Source organism: Rhodnius prolixus, unplaced genomic scaffold, assembly GCF_049639745.1.
Source record: "Rhodnius prolixus isolate KJV_2025 unplaced genomic scaffold, Rpr scaffold_10, whole genome shotgun sequence".
NCBI classification, from domain to species: domain Eukaryota; kingdom Metazoa; phylum Arthropoda; class Insecta; order Hemiptera; family Reduviidae; genus Rhodnius; species Rhodnius prolixus.
In genome coordinates, this window is record NW_027411615.1 from 2,352,640 (window position 1) to 2,376,986 (window position 24,347).

At 30.7% G+C, this 24,347-nt stretch overlaps 1 protein-coding gene across 4 annotated transcripts in view; it reads left to right on the plus strand.

The window, feature by feature from the left end:
* Eaat2 (Excitatory amino acid transporter 2) overlaps positions 1-23,496 on the plus strand; it is a 112,171-nt gene extending 88,675 nt beyond the window's left edge. For all 4 annotated transcript variants that reach the window (XM_074133360.1, XM_074133358.1, XM_074133361.1 and 1 more), the window contains exons 3-12: positions 6,530-6,655; positions 7,666-7,876; positions 9,982-10,024; positions 10,436-10,560; positions 11,498-11,644; positions 13,105-13,338; positions 13,502-13,693; positions 13,894-14,028; positions 15,123-15,216; positions 16,239-23,496. In XM_074133360.1, the coding sequence (XP_073989461.1) occupies positions 6,530-6,655; positions 7,666-7,876; positions 9,982-10,024; positions 10,436-10,560; positions 11,498-11,644; positions 13,105-13,338; positions 13,502-13,693; positions 13,894-14,028; positions 15,123-15,216; positions 16,239-16,337 (1,406 nt within the window). In that variant the 3' untranslated portion in view covers positions 16,338-23,496. The remainder of the gene's footprint in view (positions 1-6,529; positions 6,656-7,665; positions 7,877-9,981; positions 10,025-10,435; positions 10,561-11,497; positions 11,645-13,104; positions 13,339-13,501; positions 13,694-13,893; positions 14,029-15,122; positions 15,217-16,238) is intronic.
* Positions 23,497-24,347: the final 851 nt, after the last annotated feature.

The following is a 24,347-nucleotide window of genomic DNA, read 5'->3' on the forward strand; positions in this document are numbered from 1 at the left end:
CATACTGTTTGTTAGTAGACTATTTTTAGAAGATAGACCCTCATTATTCCAATGTTTTTCTTTATATGTGTTCGTAACTATGGAAATACATGCATATTATGTTATTATTTATTTTTCTTTAATGTCTACTTAGTTTTTCTTTGTTAAACATAAAAGTTATTCAATAAAAATACAATAAACATAATGATGAAATTTTCTTTCAATAAATGGTATTTATTTTTTACTTGTAAAAGCCTATTCTATTGAGGATTTGAGAAATCTAATATATCGGCATTCATAGACTCCTGACTTTTAAGCTTATACAATTTTAGAAAAAAAGAAGGTTCTATACTTCTTCGTTCGCTCGGTTAAGATCTAATTTTTGTATTAAAAAATTATGTTTTAAATATAGACAATTGATGGATTCATACTTCTGTGCAAAGTAGCAGAGTGATTCTATTCAAACACATCTTAGAGCTAGCATTTCCTAAATTATGTACATAGTTTCCATTGCAATTAAATATTTTATAGCATATCAACCTCCCTGTCATTATACTGTTCAACAACGCTTTAGTAGCAGACACTACTAGGCAACTATAATCGATAAGTGAGTCAATGAATCTTATTCAATGAATATAAAATAATGAATAAGTTTGCTAGAAAAATAATCTGAATACTGAATATTGTGTTAAACAAGTTTGAGAGGCAGTGATTGATTCAGTTCAATGAACCAAGTGATCAGAACAGAAGGTCAAAGTTTCCATATCGATCTTCCGTCTCTCATAATTTAGAATAATATTTTACTTGAAAGTATAACTGATATATTTTTATGTTAAGTGTTTTATAGATTAGTTAGCTTTATAATCTAAGAGAAATCTAAAGAATAATGAAAAAGTATCTTATTAACTTCTTCCAGCAAACTATTAATTCTGCCTCAACTCTTGCTTGTGCTTACCGCAGCTGGAAAGTAAATCAAACACTTTTCTTCTCCATAACAACATTACCTAGTCATCTTATTTCTACAACTGTAACACATCTAATCTGAGCTTCTCAAATTCATCTACCAGAACCTTTAATACTCCTTGTTTGTTCAAGAAATCAAATATTCATTCTAAATATCTACTCACAAATTGTACGTCCATTTTTCATTTCGAAGTCTGTTACGCTATTTATACCATTCAGCATTGCTTGGTTTCGGGGAAAAAAAGAAGATTTTTCATTTTATTTTTTGAAGGGTATCCAGCCCTACAAGCAACCGTCAACGTAAGGGCTGGAGTAATTTTATTATGATCACTTTCCCTTCAATGGTTAATAACCAAAGCACAAGACGCCCCTCCCAACAACGCACTTGGTAGAATGGTGGCCACTACCGCACACCTCCGCAATAGAACTGCTTGCCTCTCCAGACAGGCCGACCTTCATTCCGATGTGCATCCGCAACTGCTTATTCAACTGGCAAAGCCTGCTAATATCGCTATTCCACTATTCACGATCCGTTGACGTGCCTGGCAGGAATGCGTTAGGGGAGACAGCCCTGGACCAAGACAAGGTTTATACAAAGAAAATTGTTTTTGAGGTATTTTCTAAACATCTCAATGAAGCGGAACATACATTAAAAGAGTTACTCCCGAATGTGGAATTATCTTTCAACTCTTAAGTTATATCAGTACATTTAATTATAATGTATATAATATATTACATTAATTATACTAAAATGTTAATTAATAAGGAGCCTACTAACTCCTTCTTCCAGAAGCGCTCTTAATTGAATTTTACTGGATAAATTTTTAAAGAAAACGTTGTAGATCACCATGAACACAAGGTTTAAACAAGATTTGAACAAACTCGATGGAGTCCTTTACGACAAATCTCGAAAAAATGAAACATCTTTTGAGTTAAGTGGTACTTCTCGTTAAAGGATATTTGCCACGTCATTGACGGCTACCCTTTGACACGCCACTCTCTCTATAGTCCATTTCCATGGAACTATCTAGACCATCCAGTAATCAATCTGAAGTTTCAAAGGAATTCCACTGAACTTAGAAGTTATTCTTATGAAACAAATTGGTATTAATATCATATAAGTTGACTTTTTTGGCAGGTTCATGTAATATATTTACATTCACACGAATCATTACGTAAATGATCCTTTTACATGTTATATAAATAAATAAATTAAGAGTCATTTTATAGAGCCCTTCCTGATTAAAATCTACAATTTTATCACGAATTCAAGAGATTCCTTTAAAACTGTTAAATTAAATAAGTGGCATGATGTATCATAGTAACTTGAATTAAGTTTGTCTGAAAATACGTGCTGAAATTATTTGTACAGCTACAACAATTTAAGAATTGCAGTTAAAAAAAAATAAATTAAACAAGATCCAAACAAACAGTTCCTGTTGTTTATTCGTTCAAATTCGCTAAAAAGGAAGAAACAAAACTACGCGAATCCTCTTACTAAAATTCTTTAAGTGATCCTTAGATAAATTCATAAAGATTGATGACTAGTGGACACAAGATGGATGTTTACAAATCTCAAGACGCATACCCGGGAGAGATATCATAGCCACTTGTCTTCTGTGTGTCCACAAATTGGTTAAAGAGATTTGTTAAGGCCAATTATTTGTTGTCGTCCCCGAACAGCGGGTTCATAATATAATATTGTTCGTTGTTGGCTGTTGTTACTCTGTTCTAAACAGATAGTCGCATTTTGTTTTGAATATAGGAAGAGATACAGTATTTCAATTTAAGATACAAATTAAGTTCGATTATAATAGATCAAAATCTTGAGCGAAACCTTCAAAGCAATTTCATTAGCTGAAATCGTTACAATAATTAATATTATCCTTCTTATTACAATTAAGGGCACGTCAACATCTAGGGTCATTGGCGTCCGGAGCCTTTTTCAGAGCACTGCCAGCTTAGGGACAGTGTGCTTTCGTTACAGAGAACCTAGTCGATCACCAGACCATGATCTGCAAAAAAAAGATGCTTGCAAGAAACAAATTTAAGATGGTTAATACTAAAAGATAGAGAGACCCCCAAAAGGCACATCTACATAAAATTCCGAATCGAATGACACCTCATTCATGAAAATCGGTTCACGCGTTTAGGCGCTACGTTGTTTACAAAAAAGGTAACAACAACAAGAAGAAGAAGAAGAACAACAAGAACAAGAACAACAACAATTTTTGAAAAAGCCGTTTTTGCTCATTTTCAGCAACTTTTTTCTCAAAACCTATTAGATCTGGGTTGTTGCAAAAAATTACAGTCATAAAGGAGGATTTGCCCTTTATTTTAAAGAAAATTTGGGAATTTTATCTTTTATAGAAAAAGAGAAAAAAATTGTCAAAGTTGGGTGTTTTTCAACGTTACGCTTTTTCGTGCAGTTTTTGACCATCAACCCTTATACAACTGTCCTACCGGACAGTTTTAATTAGTTGTTGATGCACTTCAGGTACTAACCAAAATCAGTTTTGCAGTCTTGTAGAGTGTTGACGCAAAAGGCTTTGCCTTCTCAGAGTACCAGAAAATACTTTTTCTTAGAAGAATATATCTAACTTGACGGTAATTAATCCCATTCTCTTGCAAATGACAAGCAATAAGCAAAATGTGTGAAGTACTAAAACAACAGCTAAATTACAAGCAATCAAACCAATTAAATCACTTTATATGGACCACAAATTACATAATTGACTAAATGAAACTGTGGCAACTCATCATGACGAAAACAGATTAGTAAATGACCGTGGAATGAATACAAATAGCTGTAATTAGGCCTTCCCATTCTAACTTTTTTTTATTAGTTTCCTTTGGGTTAATTTTGAAAAGTGTTGTTTTTCCTTATAATTTGTCTCTTTCGAGAGAAACATCTGCCCTTGACCTGAGTGAGCGTCCAAGGTTTGTACCTGAAGTATTAGTTGTCTAGCCAACTAGTCAACTCGGGTTAGCCCTCTTGCCGTTAGTATTGTGCCATTCCATACATTTTCATTATGTTTTCACGAGTAGAAAGCCGAACGGATTTGGCGTTTAAACACCAAGGCAATTACCCCTAGCCCAGCCTTCTTTTTTCTGTAAACGATGACGGAAAATACCCATATCCACAAAAACCGTTTGATAACATAAACCAGTTTTTTGCTCTCTAGGGACCTCAAGAAGAAAAATATGCACGATTTTGTACTTTCTATTCATTAGCAGAGGAAAAAGAAAATGGTTAATGATTACTTGAAGTTAATAAAAAATCGATAAAGATGTTTTCAAGGGGATGCAAAAAAGTTCATTCTCCAATAAATGTGGCCATATTTACTTAAAATTAATTTCACATTTCTCTTACTTTAAATTGAAAGGACCAAATTAAAAAAAGAAAGTTTGTTGACATAATTAAATATTACTTTTAATTTTAAGAATTAAATTAATTTTTAATAGAACCTCCACTAACGATTTTTAATAAAGTTTTAAGTTTTTATATTCCACACACAAATCAAATTAAAGTGGAATATAACAGGGACATTCCTATATCTCCGTAAGTAATTCATCATCGATTAAATCTTCTATTGTTCCCTTCTCATACAATTGCTCTCCAAAACATTTTTATCCAGAAAGAGAGAGAGTGATCGACTTGTGGAAAAATACGTTTATGAATAATTGATGTGTTGGAAAATGAAAGAAAAAGCGAATCGATAATTTTTTTTTCTCTCTCTGCTTTTGAATTGGCTGATGTCAGTAGAATGCGATATTGTGGCTATTGATTGGATTAAATTATAATCATCCTTACTTCTTTTATAATAAATATTAAGATAGCACTCAATAAAATAATTTTTCTGTTTTACTTTTCTACAAAATTTTATAGCCAGAAATTTGACAAATTCATGCAAAAACAAAAAATGTCTCACTCACTTAAATTGATGAAATCGCAACCAATAAGGATATCTACCCCTTATTGTCGCTCTTCACACTAAAACTGGTTCTTATTTGGAGAGTCTAGGTACTTACCAGACAATAGAGCCATTCTAAAATCCTCCTAGGGGTTTTCTGCATAATATCTAGAGAGGACATTATAGGGGATGGATGGGTTGCCTCCAACAATAGGTTATCGTTAGTGCTGAATTCAACCACAGCTCCTAGAAATGGTTGTTCCATCACCTAAGAGTGTTGTAATGGAGTGAGTAGTTTCACCTGGTACCAATAGGGGTCATGTAGATCAATTTGGTGGAGTGCAGAACATACCCTTAATAATAATTTTTTTTTTTTTTAACCAATATCCTCCAATATCTCTCCTTTATCGTCGTAATGGTAGCAGGAAAAAAGAGAAACTCACTTAAGAGAAGTATCATCACACTCTATCACTTAAGTTAACTCTTTGCAGCTAATGATTACCGTAGATGCCGCTGTGCTCCAGCACTGCAGTCGAGCTTGTGGGAAGGAATAGCAAAACAAACTGAAGAAGAAATATCAAGAATGAAATTTCTTTACTTAATTTATCAGTAGATATTAAACAGTAAAAGCATTGACTAAGTTTACCTTCTTTGGCGTATAGTATTTAATACCCTGAAACAGGCGACATCATTCCAACCCTTCCTCGCAACCATTTTCAAATAGTTTTTCTCTTTAAAACTTACTCTAGCTCGACCTTGTCAGTGTGTAATCGTTTAGTAAGTTATTCAGTGAATCGGAAGCTTTTATAAGTCCATTTTCTCTTTTTAAGTTCACACAACCTCAATCATTTGTCTGTCAACTCCTTAGTCATAGAAGAACCATCTAAACATTTAATTAAAATTCAAATAAGTAATTAATCATGTCATTTATAAATGTTTATATTGCAGTAAAAATATCTTCTGAGTTTCACACCAGGTTTGTTCCAAAAATGGAAAATTTAGTAAATGATAAATTAAAGCTGAGTCATTAGTCGTTTCTTGCAAATCATTAGCCAATTTGAATGATGAATTTATGATTTTTTCTTGTATATACATATATCAAAATATAAAATATAATTAATCGTTATTTCTACTTATCAAAGATCGCGTGAGGTGGATATTTTCACAGGGAAATACTAGGTATGGAAAAGTGGCTGACTCAGGGTTTATTTCTCGTAACTTTGCTGATAATCAGATTGCTAGAGGAAAAAGTAAATTGTAATATTTTCTTTGGGAAAACTTATGCAATAAATTATCAATTATCTGTTAGAGTAAAGAATTTTAATAAATAAATGGAATTATCTATTCACTTGAAACCCTAAATTAAGTTCTATATTCTTAAATTAATAACGATTTAATGCAGTGAGATAATGTGCTTGAATTTTTGGGTTTGTGCTTGAGAAATTCGCAGAAAGTTTAAATATGCTTAGGTAGCAAACCCCTTTCCAAAAAATATGTTTGTCCCCCTGCTTAGTTCAGCTTAAAATGCTTCCACTCTTCTGTTAAAACACGAGTTAATGCTGTAGACTAGCAGAGGAAATCGCAACAATTTCATAACCATAGGTTCTAAGACCAGAATGTTATATTTTAGCTTATTACTAGCTTTTGTGCTTAAATTAAATCTGATGTTACAGGATTTGTCGTAAGACCTTTAAACCCGAGTCAAGATGTTATTGTGCTCATATCTTATCCAGGAGAACTGTTTATGAGAGTGCTGAAGCTGATGATATTACCTTTTGTAATTTCTTGCCTTATTATGGGTAAGTGAATATTAACAAAATAAATAAAAATAACTATTGGGTTGTAATATTTGTAAGGATAACAAGTTAATGACGGATTGAATTGGAAAAATAATTGCCCTGTTTTATTGATTCCGGTAACTGTATTTAGCGATTGCTACGAGAGGAGATCTTATTACCTATGGGTAAAATAACCAAGCATTTGTGCCTTTAAAAACCATAGAAATTCATTTATATAAATGGAGCAATAAGTTGTGTTCTTGTTGTTTAAATCTAGGGTATCTTAAATAAACTGCCCGTCATCGGACGGCATCCTCTGGCTGAAGAGAAAAGTGATTCAGGTTTACCGAAGCGACCTATATTTCTATATCTGAAGATGCAAAAAACATTATCTAGAGATATTTCCGTAAAGAATACTGCTTCCAAAACTAAGAACGCTTTCTCAGCATAATTTTCGTAGCCCTTGTGTGTTTGCCATTTGTTAATGCTGGCATTAACGGGTGCTGAACAGCTGGCCAGAAATGGGGCAACCACTTCATTAACTGGTCCAGAACTTGTCACTGGGTTTAAAGTTTTTAAGTCACTGTGCAAGTAGCTCTTAAGTAGTTACTTTGGAGAGAACCTGTCGAAAGAATCGAAAAGATAGATTCCAAAAGATTAAGTTCTGTTTTATTTTATTTTCCAGGCGTTATGCAAAGGAAATGTTCACAATATTATCCAAAGATTCTCAATTAACATCAATACTAAATGATATTGTTCCAAGTAACATAATGAGAAGTATTCATAAAGTTCTTTGTCGAATTGTAGCTAAACAGTAAATTATTTTTAACAATTTACTTTATACATAATTAATTACTTGAAATTATTAAAAACTAATGAAACTGTCGAAAATATAGAATACTTGAAAACTAATCTTTCTCCAACCTTAAAAAAAATTCAGGGTCGAATGATATAATAAAATTTATCTAATGTGACTGGAAAACTTTCAAAATTATTCTACTAAATTATTTTGTTTTCCCTAATTGTTACAGGCACAGCCACGTTAAATATATCAAAAAATGGAAAAATCGCCATTAGAACTATGACATATTTCATTATAACATCAGTATTAAACGTAATACTAGGTATAATATTGGTGATGAGCATACATCCAGGTAGTCCCCACGTCAAGTACAATTCAACTGTACAATCACAGGATGTGAAAACTATCCGTCCTTTGGATGGTTTCCTTGATATGGGCAGGTTAGTAAAAATCTATAACCCAATTTTATTTATTTATTTTTTTTTTTTTTTAATTTCACGTTCTGTAGCTTCTATGAAAGAAATTAAAAGTATTCATCCATCAATTTGATAATAAATATTTACAAAAATATTCAACAAAAAAAAAGAGGATGTGAAATCTTCACTGCAAGAGATTTTTTAATCACTAAATGAAAGAACAAAAAGAGAGAAAAAGATAATAAATCTAAAAAACTTAATAACAAAGGTGATCAAGTATTTTTATTTATTTGTTGAATTAAATAAAACTGTTTTTTATATTACTAAATAAATTCTCCATGAAAAAAATTGTAAACTTTAGTTAGAATTCAACAAAATTTTCACAGTTAAAATTAGAGATCTAATTTAAGAAATTAATTTCAATAGATTCAAAAGATATCGGGTGCAAAACGAACGGAACACTTTGATTATTTGAGATATAGGTTCAATAACTTTCTATAATTTATTGTCTCTTTCATTTAACTCTCTTGAAGTCTATTACCATTCAAATGAAGCATAATTTTCACTTATAATACCAGAAATGAGCAGGAAATGAGGAAAAACAGCACATAGGAAAACTGAATGTAATTAAATATATCTCAATCATAAAATTTAGGATGAAGTAAAACCCAGCTGGTGTAGTATTAGTTTGGGAAATACTCGAAGTAGCAAATCGAATAAAGATAATTGAATCGGTTATTGCAGAAACAACTCATGTTACAAAATCATGATTTCTCAGGTGACTGCAGAAACAACACTTGGGCAGAACATGAGTTCTTTCTATACTAAATGAAATATTTAAGCGGCCGTTAAGACTGTTTAAACTACTGCAGATGTGTTATTTCTGCACTAAAATGTGCTTTAAGGCTTAAATTATGAACTAATGTAAAAAAAAAAGAAAAAAAAATGGCCGAAATATCACATGTGTTGTTTCTGCAATAACCGATTCAATTACTTAAAAAGTTTCAAAGCGCAGTGGTCATTTTTAAAACAATTGTTTAAAAATCATTCTAACTCCTTCGCGGCTTTCAAGGAAACTTTTCCTTAGTACTGTATTCCTTCGAAACCTTTTCAACCCTGCAAGATAATTCCAACTTCTTTGCGAGGTTCAAGATCGTACGAGAAAGGAAAAAAAAAAAAAAAAAAAAATTGAAAGAAAGCTAGTTTGAGCGGATGGACTGACGGAGATCTATAAGGTAGTAGGCCGCCTTCTGAACAGCATTCAGTAGCGTACGCCTTAGCCTAAAATTGTGCTCGCCACATCATTTGATCAGAGCATCTGTGGTGATGGATTTTCTTTGATTAGCCAATTTCTGCCATTGATCACAGTTAGACGGGAAAGGATTTTGAGGAGGGTTTCATGAAGAACCCTGTTGTTTTATCCATAGAGTCTTTTCTTTTTCCCTAGACAGAAATTTAATTTCGATAATCTTCTTATATTTGAATGCATTTCAGTGACTACAGTGTATTATGTAAATTAGATCCTCGCAGGGCTGTTATTGGTATTGTCCCTTATTTTGTGTAAATTCATGGTCTTCAGGGGTTCGCATCAGCAACTGAGTCATTGAATAGCTGTTTTCTTAAGGAAGATGACCACAAATCAACCAGGCGACACCCGCCAGGATAGCCTTGATAAAGTTTAGCTATTGGCATTTTTAAGAAAAGTTTAAATAAGGAAAAAACCTGTAAATTTTTAAATTAGTCAAAGATAATATTTTATACCTTTATAAGTAAAAGCACAAAAAATTAAATGAAGTTATTTGCAAACTATCTCAAAGTGGGATGTACGTTATTTTGCACCCGAGAACAGTTCCTTTTTAATTTTATTCCATTTTTTATTTTAACTCTTAATTTACTTTCGTTTAACTTTTTTTTTGTCAATTCTACTTCATTGTTTTAAAAGTCACTCAAATTTATTATTATAAAAGAAGAAATAGTAAATTTTATGTTTTTGAAACAAATTTAAAAAAAAGATTTCAACATTAAAAAAAACAAAAAACAATTAGATTAGATGTAAGACAAAAAAATACTGTAATTTTTATGGAAGGATATCCTTCCAAATAGACTGGGTGAGGCCATTTTTGTTACAGAAATCTTGTTCCTGACAATTTGTTCCAAGCAGCATTCGAACAGGTGAGTCTAAGTAGTATTTACGGACAAAAAAAAAAAGTTCATTGTATGCAAAAAACATACATCATACTGAGAATAGAAAATTATTTAAAGAAACAAATTTTTTTTTTCTTATTTTTTAAATCATTTTTAGTTTAAAATTCAAAATATATTCATCATCCCTTATCAATCTCATTTTTGTTGTTCATCATTTTACATTATTCATTAAATAATTACCCAATTTTGGCTCTTCTAAACCATATTTTACTTTTTTTAAGTAGCATAAAAAGTTAAGCAGGTTTGTTTTGCAAATCCATTGAGATAAAAAAAAAAAAGCAAAGATTTCTGTGTTTAATTTGTAAAAAAATAATAATAATAATTCTGTTCTTAAATTAATACAATTTGAATGTACATGATCTTGCATTTTTGTTACAGACTTTCACAGAATATGTTCCAGTATCCATTAAGTATGAACCTTATGAGACTGGCAACAGTAACAATAAGACTTCAGCAAACATAGGTGTTATACAAAAAGCTACAAAAAGGCAGTTACAGTTTAGGTAAAAATGAAGCATCTTTCTCTTTTTTTATTTTTAAATTTGAAAATCCTTAATAAAAGCAAATTAATCGACGATTTTGCAATGAACGATAGAGTCCAAAGTTAAAGCTGGACAAACTATCCTAAAGAAACATTACCTTAAGAGAAAACTATCTTCCTCCAAGCCTCTTTTCAGCTATCTTCATTAAGATTATGCCTGAGATTTGTAATTAGCAATGCGCAGAAGCCCTTTAAAGAGGGTACCTATACTGTCTTCTGAATTCAAACAGGACAAATCTCGAGAATATTAATTTATTCACGGAGTGCAAAGATTATCACTGTGAATACTGTATCTTCGATAATATTTCGATGGAGAATCTTCATTTCTGGGTCAAATCCATTTACATCGTCAGATTTGGTCTTAATTTCTAAAAATGTTGGCTGTCCATTAGCTGGTTCGAATTACATTACGGTAATTAAGGGGCTCTGCAACACCAACGTGGTAAAGGATGAATCCCTCAGGTAATCGTGGCCGGTTAGGTGACGGAAATTGGAAACTTAGTCGTTTCTTGTCAGGTCTGAAGATATGCTGCTATATAATAAGCTAAACCATCTCCTTCAGTAGAATTTATTATCATTACGGTATTTAGTGCACTGCAACGAATATTGTACTATTGTACCCCCATGATGAAAACATTTGATTTGATTAAACAAGCATTATTAGCTACGGGAAATAGAGATATAGATTTAAAACAATTTAAAGGCTTCTGCTTAAAAATCGTTAAAGAAATTACCTGTAATTTATTTTTATTTTTGCAATTCCTGAGTCTATAAATTTAACATTCTTAGAACTTTTCTTATTCATTAGCGAATGACTGATTTTATTTAAATTTTTAGCCATGATTAGCTTTCTATCTTATTTATGAACTTCTAATTTTTGACAATTATTTTATTTATAGAGATGGAACCAACACGTTGGGCATCATCTTCTTCTGTTTGATTTTTGGTTCAGTGCTTGGGACTCTTGGACCTCATAAAATTGTAGTCATCAACTTCTTTAATGTAATTTACGAAGTTCTTTTAAAAATGTTAATGGGAGCGATTTGGTAAGTTAATTTTAATATTTTTTTGTTTATTATTATTACTATTTAAGTTAAGACGTTTAACTCTTCAATAAGATCGTTTGTCTTATCGGACTTCATATTTATAGAATTTGAATACGACCTAATAAATCTGTTCAAAATGCCAGATTTTTATATTCTCTAGTACAAAATGCTTACTATAAAATGTACAATCCAGCGGTGTTTGGGGTGCTGGTGTAAGTGTAAATGTTGTCCGTGTTGGTAGACTGGGGATACCAGCAGGGACGCCAAGTTCCCTGAAGAAGTGGCTAGTCCACTTCCCCCCTATGGCGGTTCTATCTTTTTCTAAAATTTTAGAGGACTGATTACTTTCATTTATAAAAAAAAGCTTTTTGTTTTTTTAATTTTCTGTGTCGTGGTGCAATAAACTTCTTTAATTGCCATTTTTTCACCTAATGCAATTATTTCTACATAGGCTCTTTGTGGCTAAAACTTTTCTTCTTCTTGGTGTTGCCATTTTTTTGGCACATAGTTTATAACTGAACATGGTTAGGTAGAAGTCCATCAGAAAATTACCAATCATATAACAACACAATTTTTGTGGTTCACAAACTTAAAAACCATATCGCTGGTATATTGAACCGAATAAGATCATTAAATAAAAAAAAAGAACCTCTCATTCAAAATATCATTTAACAAACATAATGTTTTTAATTGTACACATGAAAATTCATACATTTGTAAGTAAGTGCTTAGCTTCCATTTATGCAAATGATGGAACAGTCTGGATTGTTTTCTTTTTTATGAAAATTAATAAGGTAATCCAAAATTTTTTGCATGCACCATCCCATTTCTTTTCATTTTTCCATCAACAATTTTAAGTTAATATCTGTTAGATATTTTGCTTAGTATTGTGATAAATATTTAGTAATGTTATTTTGTTTGTGTATATTTAAATTATAATAAATAAAAAATTAAGAACATTTTATGCAAAAAAAACAAACTCTATTTTGCTTATTCTCTTGATAAAACCGAGAAAATTTACGGTCTTTGATTTAGTTTAAAAAAAAATTAATAAATAAGAATTGATCTTGAAGATTTGGTTTGTTAATAACCGTCACTAATATTTACAACTTCTTCAGGCAAAGGAATAAGACCACTTCATACAGAAGTAGATCTGTAATAAAGAATAGCCGAATTAGATCCCTGTAGATGTATAGAAGTCTTTAAAGAATACAATGAATGATATTTTTTAGTGGTAAAACTTACGTCAAATTTGTATTTGACAATCAAAACATCTTGCTGAAAATAAATTGGCATTTAAACCAACATTATTTTCATGTAACAAACCAAATCAAAATCTTTGTCACAATTCCTCTTTGCTTAAAATAAAAAATATGTGGTTAATAATAAGTTTTAGCTCATTCTATGAAATTATAAATTGCAATAAATTTAAAGTGCGCGCTTAATTTTTGTTTTTCTAGGTTTACTCCAGTTGGTGTGGGAAGTGTGATTTGTGGTAAAATTATATCATTGGGCCAATTGGCGCATACGTTGACCCAACTCAGCTGGTTTATCATCACTGTAGCCATTGGGATAATTATTTATCAATTTATTATCTTACAAATAATTTACTACATTTTTGTAAGAAAAAATCCTCTAAAATATTATATGTCATTTGGACCAAGCATCGTTACAGCATTTGCAACTGCATCTAAGTAAGTGAATTTTCTGTTACTATAATCAGTACCTCCGGAGGTGTACAACACTGTCCATTTTTTCAAAATTTCTTTTTTTAATGTTTCTAATACAAAATCCATTTTGAAAACCAGTTTTCAGTTTTCTATTCGTGTATTATAATTATTAACTTTTATTTTCCAGATCTGCAGCTATGCCAATAACATTCCGAGTGATGGATGATAAAGTTAAGGTTGACAAAAGGATCACACGATTCATCCTACCAATTGGTACCATCAATATGGATGGAACAGCGTTATTTTTAACCGTATCAGTAATATTCATTGCCCAAATGAACAATATCTATCTTGGAATGGGAGAGATTATGACTATTGGGTTAGTCTTCTATTTGTTTGTAGCGTTTTAGTCTGTAATTTTATGTTTTTACCATATTTTGAAGAGTATAGTATACTAAAAAATTAAAATTAAATATTTTAAACAGTCACTCATTCTACAACTGATTTTACATTTAAAAAAAGAACTATAATTGTGTTAATATCTACCGTAATTTTTGATTAGTCTTAATTATTTTATAGATTGTCGTGTACTGCAGCGAGCATGTCCTCGGCGACAGTACCCAGTGCAGCGTTAGTGTTAGTTTTGATGCTGTGTAGTACCATTAACGCTCCAGCAGAAGATGTTTCATTATTGTTTGCGGTTGATTGGTTTGTGTAAGTATTTTAAATGTTTGATATTATTTCTGGCCTTGCTGTTGGTAAATTGTTTCATTTACATAATACCATCGAGATTTTTCATACCAAGTGCCCTCAGAATTGTACCGTACAAACAATTTTGCGACGTGGTATACATTACAATGTTAGAAACAGAAATTATGGAAATTTCAGCCAAACTATTAAAGATTTTCAATTTTTTCCTTTGTTGTGAATCTCTCCAATCAAATCCTGCCGATCTAATGTGTATATTATGCGCTTGGCATTAAAGTACAATGTTAGAAACAGAAATTATGGAAAAACCTGCAAAACTAATGAAGATTTTGTATTTTTCTCTTTTTTCTGAGCAACTGGATCCAAAAATAGCCAACCTAAAGTGTTTAATATACGGTTGGCTTTAAATTATAATGTTAGAAATAGAAATTAAGGAAATTCTAGCCAAACTATTAAAGATTTTCTATGTTTTCCATTTCTTATGCATGTCTGCACCAAAAACCAGCCGACCTAATGTGTATATTATGCGCTTGGCATTAAAGTACAATGTTAGAAACAGAAATTATGGAAAAACCTGCAAAACTAATGAAGATTTTGTACTTCTTTTTTTTTTCTAAACCTCTACGTGCGAGACTAGCTGGCCTATCGTGTACACATTGACCTAGTGCCTGATTTCTGATGTCGCTCACAAGAGATTCAATGAGACTTTTGAACCAACTTAAAAATGCTAAGATTATTACAAGTTTATAGCTTATTAGGATTTGATTGGGCTATTGTTTCCATCGCCTGACAGAGTATCTGACTTGAGTTACATATGTACAAACGACTTAATTAGAATCCTCAGATCAGATGGAAAAGAATTGAAAGCCACAGATGATTTCGCAAGCAAACGATCACTTAATCTACTTAAAAACGTGACATATAACATTTGGGTTACAAATCCAAAAATTTGAACACTATATTTGCAAGTATTTAATAAAAATGGAGGTACCTTTAGTTCCAATTTCGCGTCTAGGACTGCCTGCACAAATCTAGATACTAACTGTTTTTGATACACGTTTGATTGGTTTAATAATAGTAATTTATATCCATTGTTACAGAGACCGGCTACGAACAACCAATAATCTGCTGGGAGATTGTTACGCTTGTGCCGTAGTAGAAAGTCTGTCAAAGAAAGAGTTGGCTGTACCTTTGGTAAAATTCTTTAACTAATTGTTACAACTTTATTGTTATTCATTAAACTTATACTTTTAAATAACGTGTAAAATAACGGATTTTGGCGTAAAAAGTTGAGGAACGGTTGCTATTGGATGCAGCCCTTTAATGCTTTGTCCACTGTTTCATTCAATCTTTTATCTAGACATATACCGTAATTAGAAGCATTTTAAAACTTAATAATACTAAGCAACACATAAATGTGCCCTGTTTGCAGATATTATTTGGTTTCATTAAGTTCTATAGACCAAACTAATTAAAATAAAAAACTGTTATTTCAACTCTTGTTACATTTTCCAGCATTCACAAAAAGCTAGAAACATGTGTTCTAAAATAAAAAAGAAATCTAAATCAATACTTAACTTCCACTGTAGCTTCCTCATGTGTTGCATTCGAAAAAATAGAATAGCAGTTAGTGCTGCACATATATCTTTTACATATATTTTTAGTAGTTGGATGTAAGGGGAGACAAATAAATGCTACATTGCAGTTGCAAGAAGTCTAAGTAATAATAATGTGTTGAAATAGAAGCTAAAATAGGGCTTACCATGCCAACTCCTTTTAAATTCAGCTGGAGAAACTTTTTCTTTTAGCTAGTTCCAATATTCCACACCAGTCCTTTCTGAGTTATAACTTCTTTCTTTATAATTGTATAATATCAAATCAATATAGCAAATAGAAGTTTTATCGGATTCTTGATGTCCTTATGTACCAAAGTTCTTTGTATAAAAATCCTTGTATCCTATCGTTGAAAGATAAGGGTGTTCACCTATTGACAAATTGCACTGATAAGGAAGGATTAGTTATGGAAGTGAATGCATCATTCCTACGGTTAATTAATTTACAGCTGCTCCTAAGGATACGTATTTCACGTATCCGAAGTAACTAATTGTGAAAGTGGGCGGTAATAACTTCAATGTGTATCTCTTTTAACTAAAACGTCACACCATTGAATACTGTTTATTTAAACCGTTATTCATTGTTCATTCTTTTATTTTCAGGAAGAGGAAACCCCCCCACACGCCAATGGAAACGCTTCAATTGTGAGTAATGGTACTTGTATTATTGAGATTACCAAAAATGAGAATACTAGTATTTAAGCAAAACAAAATATAGTTAAGTAAATTAAAAATTGTAATGTTATCCCATTTTTTTCTGGAATATATTCCCAGAAAATAAGAGCTTTAAGTAATGTAAAGCTAACACTTGTAAATAATTTTTTTTTTTTTTTAAATAATTGCTATCCTTGTTTAAGCAATTGGTAGCAATTGGATCGTTATTCTTAATAAGAATAAATTAAAAAATATGATATACCTTTTTCTTTTAGAAACAATTAGCTAAACTGATAATTAATTGTAAATACAAATTTGGAGTTTTTCAAAAAGTGATGAAATGGAAAAAAATTATTATAAATTTTTTTGATTTTGAAAAATAAACAGCTTTTTCTTGTGAAATATATCATTGTGTAAAAGTCCAAATTTATTTTTTTTCCATTTCTCATTTTTACTCTTTATTTTTGTGGAAAATTTGGGGTAAAACTTTTTTCACTTAGATGAATTTATAAATATGTGTTTAAAAAAAAAATAAACCCTTAAAATATGTATTGTAATAAAACAGATATGAAGCAGACGTTTTGGTAAAAAATATTTATTTATTTTTTTTTTTAAGTTAAAATGAATTTGATTAACTAAAAAAAAAGTAAAGATATAAAATTTGTAAACCATATTTTTTAATGTTAAATGATTGAGTAATTCAAAAACTTTTTTTGTGAGATCTACATGTGCACGCTACCTCCTCTTATCCCCCCCAAAAAGGAAAAAGAATTTAATATTTATTCGCTTAATATATGTCAGCAACAAATAGCATTTTAAATAATGTAATAGTATGGGATGATAAGTACAACTCACTGGTTAGGCAAAAATCGCCGCGATTCTCTTCAAACGCTAAATTCCAGTAAATCACTTAATATTGGTTAACATATTTTAAGCGACAGCAGCATGGCTTGTGTTTAAAAAAAGTAACAAGAAAGCCTGGAGCATTTTTTTCCCTAAATTACCTTAAAACGGAATTACGGGGTAAATGTTTCAAATAAAAGTTGTTTTTTTACGGTGATTATAAGCCCTTAAAAAGGAATCAATTAAAAAATCGATTAACTATATGGCACTTTTATTTGGCTGTTTTTTTTTGCCATAATGTATGTAGGTTTTCGAGCCCTATAGTAAAACCTAAACCAAATATAAAGTTTGAACTATTCGAATTTTTAAATGCACGATGGATACATACATAAAGATAGAGTGACCATACAAACAATTTTTTAAATAAATAATTTTTTCTTAAACAAGAAATCAAATAGCTGCACAGTTGCATTACTTCTTTTTCTTGAAAGGGGTCAGAGAAGTAAGAGGATTCTCAAAAAATTAATAACGCTCTTCTTGTTTATTAATTTATTTTTTCTTTTTAACTAAGAATTATTAAAATGAATGTGTCTGAAAAGAACATATCATACCGTATTCTACATTATATAGTATTTTTAGCTTAAAGAATTGAATTAATGTATAGATTAATAAAAACTGATAAAACTAATTATTTGAAAGAAGAAAAAAAAAAATTGATTGTTCAAAAAAGATACCAAAAAATTTTCACTATTTTTGCCCCCAGACCAAAACAGTATTTTATTAAATATTAATTCTAAAAAAATAGTTATAATTAACAAAGTAGTCAACATAGTAGTAGTAATAAAATAATTTGTTGTATTAAGTAAAATGTAAACTTAATTTTTATACACACAAAAAAAGAAAAGAATGCAAACGAAAAATATGAAAGGATTTTAACCCATTTTTGGAGAGGAAAAATTGTTTTATTAATGTATGTGAAACATATCATGGCAAGTTTTAACAATTTCTTTGTTTCTTCTTCTTTATTACTTCTATTTTTAATCTTTCTGGATCACATAACTTGAAGATTTTCCGGAAACAAATCTAAACAATGTGCATCCCTTTGCAGTAGTCACTGAAATGGATCCTGGCCTTTAGGCTCGCTTATTGGTGATTTAATAAGCTGATCGAAAAATCCTGGCAAGGTATAGTTCTCTTATTTACTTTTTAATCTTTTTGTGGAATAATCCATCCGCTTCTCTCATCGCCTGGAGAGTTTAGAAACGAAGTGAGTACATTTCCAGGGTTAAGACATAGCTGGCGAAGTAAAGGGAAGAAAGGCTTGTACTGTGCTTAAAATCTTCCCAAAGAGAATTCTTCACATGCTTATCATCAAAATGTGATGGCAAGAATTCCACTCTCGTGAAATGAAATCTTTTACACATTCCTTTATGCAGTGGGACCTATTTCCCATTCTGCTTAGGAGAACCTTACTCTTCTCCAGAGCTCTCCGCTCACCCGAAAAAGGGAAAATCATGTTTTCCACAAAGACAAATCCACAGTCACCTAATATACCTATTCTGGCTCCCACAATGTCGGTGGATGATCGAAAGAATCAGCCGTACTGTAACGTGCTCTAGTCTGTAACATTGTTCATTGCAATATGATGCTGATGATGTTAAGCTTAAGTGCTGGTTCTATGTACATTAATCTCAAGCAGTTGCATCCATTTACACGCCTCTATACACATGGTGTGTGCATTGTATATGTGTTAGGGGAGTGGTTAGTTGGCAGATGATGTTTTTGTGGTTAGGCTGGAGGAATTTCATTCCACTATCTTCACAACTGTACATCCTCTCAGATTAACGAAAAACACACACTCTTCCGTACACAATTAGCTGCAATGTTGGGGGAACCATCGAAGTACAAAAATCAAAAATCTTGGACCTTCCTTGTTTTTCATAATCTTGTTGTGTGTAAGTCCTTCCAGGCGACAGACGGAAAGAGGCTAACGATAGAGTGGAATTTTTGCTCTCTGCCATCTCACTATTTGATTCAGTTCTTATCTTAATTTTTAACAATATCTGTTTGTTATTTTATACGGACAGAACTGTAATGTTTTAAAATTTAGTTTAGTACCTCTTAAAAGTGAACTGAGAGTGACTTTTGCTAATTGCTGTCACTATTACGTCTTTTTCCCCTTATCTAACTTCTTCTTTTTTACTAAGGTTTTGCTTAATTTATTTTAACATCCTCCTAAGGTATTATAAAAAATACTTTGTGATGGATTTATTTTGTGTAGATAAATGATTATATATTAATATAAATATGTATACTTACTGGATAAGTTAGTATGAAGATTAAAAAAAGGCAAAATAATATTTAATGATAGTTTTGATAGCAGATTTAATTGAGTGGTATGTGCATGATTTGAGGAGTGTTATATACTTCGGCACCAAATCACACTTTAATGAAATTGTAGCTCTAATGTATTATATTATGATTAAGCCTCCATCATTGTATAATAAAAAAATTTATACATATTGTAAACATAAGTAAGTAAAATAATAATAATAACTAAGGATGTAAGAAAAAACAAATGTTTTTGAGCTCATGTCTGTGTAGATATTTGAAGGAAAAACTAAAGCTGTTAGAGGTACGATTTTCAAATAATTTGTTATCATTTCGAATAGTAGTAAATTTTTAATTTTAATGGTAATCAAATTAAACTAATTTGCCCTAGGAATTGATGTTTCAACCAGTGAAAACGTAGAAATTAGCCCAAATAGTACATATTCAGTTATTTTTAGTGAGGGGAAAAGACCTTGATTGAATAATAATTGAATTAAACTTACTTTTAAGGATCAGCATTTCTTTTATCTCGTAAACGTCAAAACACAAGAACTGTGTTTAATGAAGTAGCTAGATAATAGAAAGTCCATTGTTCTGAAGTGAGCAGATACAATTTTGCGAGCTTATAATCTTGAAATGAGGAGTAGAAATTGTTTCACCTAAAATGGACACAAAGAAACAAAAATAGATTTACTGATCACTTGAGTGGCGCACCTTTAACAAAAAAAAAAATCTATCGAAACCATAATTAATCTTAATCATACTATTCATTTACTAGCATCCATTTTTGATTTCTCATCTGACATAATATTTGAAGAAAACCTATGACTTCAATAAACTACAGCCAAGCAAAATTGTCTTTTAAATCATCTGTTCACAGACCGCAGCTAATTAAAGATTGCATGAATCACAGCTTGGTGGTTCATACATTTAAAAGAACACTATTTTCTGCATGAAATAATTTCGGCGGTCATTCAATGTTGGTTTGAAAACAGCCTTTCGACTGTCCGGTTAGGTCCATTAACCAACAGCTTAACATTTAAGAAATACGTCTTTCTTACTAGGTTCCACCTGAATGGTCCTTTTTTTTTTTTAGACAACAAGTGAATAACTCTCTTTGAAATTGATAAAAATTAATAATCCAGTTTCAAAAACACCTATGAAGGTCTGACCTCACATTGTTCTTAACTTGAGCTTTCTAAACCAGTAAACAACACAAGGTTAACAGTATTTTCCTATTAATTACTAAATAATTGTAAAACATGTACCTAAAACGAATAATTGACATTTCGCCTTAAATAAAACCATGAAACTATTTAAAACCGTACATCAATTTCCGTCCGTTTATAGTAGAATTTTATTTTGTAAAATGAAATTCAACCATGTTTATTTCATTAAGAAATTACAATAATAATAATTTAAAAACCTCAATTCTTACATCCCTAGTCTTAAAATAGAAAACAAAATAATTTGTTTTTTGTGGAAGGTATTACATTATAAACTTGAATTTTTGGATATTAAATCGGCAAAAGGTTTTTTTCTCAAGGCCAATTTAAAATATTAGGCCTTTCGGTTTGGGAGAGTGACAAAAAAATTCATTCATTGCACCTATTTTTAAGGCCAGAATACTGTGATGGGAATATTTTTGCCTTTAAAATAAAACGAAATAGGCCTATTAAAAAAAACTTTTTTATTGAATAGAAGAATTAAAAATTTAAAAAAATTATTGTTTTAATGTGATATCTTAAAAGTATTTTACAATTAACTTAGCTGGAAAAAGAAGTTTAATGGTTAATAACAATGAAAAAACTTCATTTTAATACATTAATGCAAAAAATAATACTTATCTAAACAATTCTTCATAAAAAAGAGTAAAATTGCATCCATGAGATTAACTTGTGTGCCTTCCTAGAAAAAGGCTTCATAGCAATTTGTGACGAAGAATATTTAAAAATAAATCAGAAATCTATTCAACAAAGAGCCACTTTCGGTTGATAGTCTTCTAGTTCTAGTAATGCATTTCATCTTCCTTAATATTGCGAACTGAACTGTACCAGCACTATACAAGACTGTTAAAATTTGAAATTTTATTGGGAATCTACCCAAAATTAATTTTTCTATGAAAATGATTCAAATAAAAGTTTTAGGCATTTAAATGGAAAAGTCATGGAGGAAATATAAAAGGAAATCGTTAGCCCCATTTTAAGGAGAATATCGAAAAATTAAAGAAAAAAAAAAATCGCATTGGTGGAAGTAATAATTCTTGTTAAAGTTTTGTGGCCAAAACCGTAGAATCAGAAGCGAGAACTACTGAGGGGTAACTAAGGTTTAATGGTTACTTATCGCCAATAAATTCATAATTTGATCTATGTAAAACCAAGTCCTTCCAGTCAATACCCACCACCCAGAACGAATCCGAAGTCATCTTTGGAATGGCGGCTCTCAAATCAAACCAAAGACTCCACATCTCTAATTCTCAGTCTTTCTCTCTTTCCCCTTAACTGTTGGCATGTTATTTGGACAATTTCCCAGTACGTGGCTGGAATTTCAGAGTCTCTGCAGCGAGGTCTAACATGCTATCCGTCGCTAACACCCAGAACATCTTGAAGGAGAGAGTGGTGAGTTCAGCTTTATGACATTGATAAAATTCTAACCAGAGAATTGAAGTTTGTCGATGGTAAATTTATTAAACTGCCAGTTATCCTTAGAAACACGGTGAACACTGATTTGTTAGCCTCTTTCTTGGAAAGCACACTAAAAATCTCAACTTAGTGGATCAACCAACTCGCTAATTTAAATTAAATATATAAAGCAAAAAGGGTAAAACAAAAAATAAAATCATTAATGTATTAAATAACAAAAAAAAAACTTAGATTACTTTAAAACAAAATAATCTCAAGAGAAAGTAAGAAAAACCTGACCTTTTAGAATGTAAGTGAAAAAACTTTAATAACAAAAAATGAAAATATGGTGATTAAATAGACAATATGAACATTGGTGCTTCTTCGGATGTATAAAAAAAGCTTTTATTAAGTTTTCCTCTAAGTTTCTTTATAATTGTATCCCTGCCATCTTTTAGCATAGTTATTATTTTTGTAAATTATTATTAGAATAATTACCACTGATGATTGTCTTAGTTGATAAGTGAATTTGTGAAAAAAAAAAAAATTGTTCAAGGACTTTAAAAAAGAATTATATTAAAGTATGTTATGTGGAATGCTTTAATTTGATTAATTACTGTAAGAAATAAGTTATTTTAATAATGATCCAAACTTTATATGTAATTTGCAATCTTATTGTGAGTAAAAAATTAGTTTTGATTTGTTAAGATCACGTTCCACAAATCTAAAAAGAAAAAGCGTGGAAATGAGATTGCAATTGATGAAGAAGCAAGCTTTATGTTACAAAAGTGAATTGAAAATTTATGATCTTTTTAATGAGTCTCCTCCTATTGGAACTTAATTATTTGCACATAAAGAATTAATCGATAAAAGAATTTTCCAACAATAAGAAGATTTTTCCTTTTTCGTTACTGCCACCAACCCTTCTATTTTACTACTTTGGTGTGAGGTAAGACCTACTTGCTCTTACAGCATCCTCAGGTAATCCTGAAGAGCGGGGAAAGGCAGACCGAGTAACTTCCTCTAGACCAAAAGTATAGCTGCATACGATTTTATGTTCGCTACCGTGAATGAGCGAAATATCAAGAAAAGATACCATTTTGTCGAATTACCTTCACTGAACAGGAGTTAAGAAAAAGTCAAAAATAGTTGAAATAACGTTATGGATTTAACATCTAAGCAAGTAACTCATAATCACTACCTTTATAAAAACAGTAAGGAATTGATTGGTAAATAAAAACGGAAATTAAAGTTTGGATGATTATCTTTCTGCTATCTCTCAAAAAAATTAAAAAAATTATGTAACAAAAATATGCACTCTATTATTATGCATATATAATTTTTAGATAAACTCGAAAAAAAAAAATCACTGATTTCAAAATTAGAATTAAAGAAATCGTAAATATAAATTTGCTGTTAAAACCAAATTATAAGATTGTATAGATAGGGAGAGTATTTTTTTTAATAAAAGAAACAAATAAAACAAAACTTAAAAAAAAAAGTATTTATAAATAAATGTAAAATAGATATTTTTAATCACAATTAATTCCTCAGTATTGTTATTTGTAAGTAATTGGAATAATTTTTACCGAGGATGTATTATAGTCTGAATTCAAAATATGATCCTAATTTTGTAAAATATTTATGGAAAAATTATAAATATAAACTATATTCATTAGTAAGTAAGTGGTGTTTTTATTATTTTGCGAAATATGTATATTTTCCTAAACCTTGTTGGAGAAGTCCACGAAAAATGTTTTTTATAACATTTCTTTCAGGGTTATTTGTTAAGTATTACTTTGGAAAGTTGTCCTAAAGGATCTAGACTTCTGTTTAGAAGGAAACACTAGCGAACAAGTTTACTAATCTTACCGATTTCACACTGAAAATACGCAAGTCAAACAGCCTCCAATGCAGCTGAGGATCATCCTTTTAAAGACTAACATCGTGGTTGTTTCATTAGTTTAAAGCTCTTGCCTTAATCTCTCAAGTCCTATCAGCAGAAAATATACCTCAACGAAGCAAAATCTTCATTCAATAATCACCATTGTCCAGACCAAGCAGGCTCATGTATCTTCTAAGCCGTAGAGCCTGGCCCATACTACGGCCTTGAATTAAAAAGAACTGTGATTTAAGTTTGGCGAAAGTACATAAAGGTAATTTTTTGCTTTTACGCTTTGTACAGAGATGAATATGAAAAATTTGCTGGAATCTAAGAGGGTCAAATAGCCAGCTTGCTTCATTACAAGAAATTGCGTGCCGA